At 57.0% G+C, this 1,650-nt stretch overlaps 1 protein-coding gene across 2 annotated transcripts; it reads left to right on the top strand.

Annotated features, from left to right (window-relative positions):
* Positions 1 to 332: 332 nt before the first annotated feature.
* LOC104403905 (hippocalcin-like protein 4) lies at positions 333 to 1,344 on the top strand. Of its 2 annotated transcripts, XM_010012197.1 has the most exons (3): positions 333 to 500; positions 595 to 810; positions 1,072 to 1,344. In XM_010012197.1, the coding sequence occupies exons 1-3, from the start codon at positions 339 to 341 to the stop codon at positions 1,267 to 1,269; spliced, it is 576 nt and encodes a 191-aa protein (XP_010010499.1). In that variant the 5' UTR covers positions 333 to 338; the 3' UTR covers positions 1,270 to 1,344. The 2 variants fall into 2 exon arrangements, with proteins under 2 accessions (XP_010010499.1, XP_010010498.1); XM_010012196.1 differs by lacking the exon at positions 595 to 810 and having other exon boundaries at positions 339 to 500; positions 1,072 to 1,269.
* The last annotated feature ends 306 nt before the right edge of the window (positions 1,345 to 1,650 follow it).

Below are 1,650 nucleotides of genomic sequence, written 5' to 3'. Positions count from 1 at the left end.
TCTGGTGTTCGGGCTGCGCGGCTCTGGCAGCCAGGGCTGCGTGGGAACGGGCACGTCGTGTGTCGGAGCTGCTCCACGTCCTGCCCACACAGCCACAGGCTCTGCCAGTGCCCCACGGCACAGCCCATCCTCATCCCCTGCTCAGCCACCGACCGGGCACTGTGAGGCCAGTGGTGCCAGGCAGGGTTTGTGTTACCTCTTCTTTGCCCCATCTTTAGAGGGCAGCTGGACATCATGGTGTGGGGTTAAGCAGCTGCTGGGGTGGAGAAAGGCCTGGAGGTACCAGCCCTCTCCATGCCTGGTGCGTCAGATCCGTGTTTTCCCTCCCAGGGGCAGCCATGGGCAAGCACAGCAGCAAGCTGGCCCCGGAGATGCTGGATGACCTGGTGAGGAGCACGGAGTTCAGCGAGCAGGAGCTGAAGCAGTGGTACAAGGGCTTCCTCAAGGATTGTCCCACTGGTATCCTCAACCTGGAGGAGTTCCAGCAGCTCTACATCAAGGTGGGCTCCATTTGGGGGGTTGAGGGCTGCCTCCAGGGGTCCAACTGTAGCTTCCCCTCCTCACTTCAACCTCTCTCTCCTCTCATCCCTGCAGTTTTTCCCCTATGGAGATGCCTCCAAGTTTGCCCAGCACGCGTTCCGCACCTTCGACAAGAACGGTGATGGGACCATCGACTTCAGGGAGTTCATCTGTGCTCTGAGCGTCACCTCCAGGGGCACCTTTGAGCAGAAACTCAACTGGGCCTTTAAGATGTACGACCTGGATGGGGATGGGAAGATCACACGCTTGGAGATGCTGGAGATCATTGAGGTACCGGTGCTTAAAAGCAGCAGGGGTAGCTGACTTTTCCCAGGCTTTTCCCAACTGTTGGGTCCTTTTGGCACTAAAGGATGACTTTTCCTGCCCAGAGACTTGTCTGAAAGGTACCCAGTGAGTACCTGATGTAACTGTGCAGCAACATAGCTCATGTTGGGTCCCAGCAGAGCAATGATCCTGTCCCCTACCTTGTCCTGGAACCTTTTGTCCATCCAACATTCCCATTCTTGTACTTTGCTTCTCTTGTTCCTCCAGGCCATTTACAAGATGGTGGGGACTGTGATCATGATGAGGATGAACCAAGATGGGCTGACACCCCAGCAGCGCGTTGACAAGATCTTCACAAAGATGGACAAGGACAAGGATGACCAGATCTCCCTGGAGGAGTTCAAGGAGGCAGCGAAGAGCGACCCCTCCATCGTCCTCCTCCTGCAGTGTGACATGCAGAAGTAGAGCCCTGGGGGCTTGTGGCTGGACTTGGCTGCAGCCAACGTCTGCTTCCTGGGATGGGTTTTCCACATCCCTATTCCTGATGAGTGTCCCTGTACCTGCTTTGCCCCAGGCATGAGCCATGCTCTGTCCTTCCTTCCTGCCACCCATCCCGCCTGCATCTTCAGCAGCCTGCGGTCCATGGGCTGTAGCTCTCCCTCAATGGGTAGAGCCTGCTCTGGGTATTGTGGGCTTGAGGTTACCCCCAAATCCACCCTCTCCCATCCTGGAGCTGGACTCCCTGCAGCCAACAGTGTGTGTCCTGCTATCCCAGGACCAGTTGTTCCCATGTCCCTGCTGCTTTCTCCCAGCCTGGCCTGTTCCTTGATCCTAACTGAAACCAGC

Source organism: Nestor notabilis, unplaced genomic scaffold (genome assembly GCF_000696875.1).
Source record: "Nestor notabilis isolate BGI_N333 unplaced genomic scaffold, ASM69687v1 scaffold20143, whole genome shotgun sequence".
In the NCBI taxonomy this organism is placed as follows: domain Eukaryota; kingdom Metazoa; phylum Chordata; class Aves; order Psittaciformes; family Psittacidae; genus Nestor; species Nestor notabilis.
This window is presented reverse-complemented; position numbering and strand designations above follow the sequence as displayed.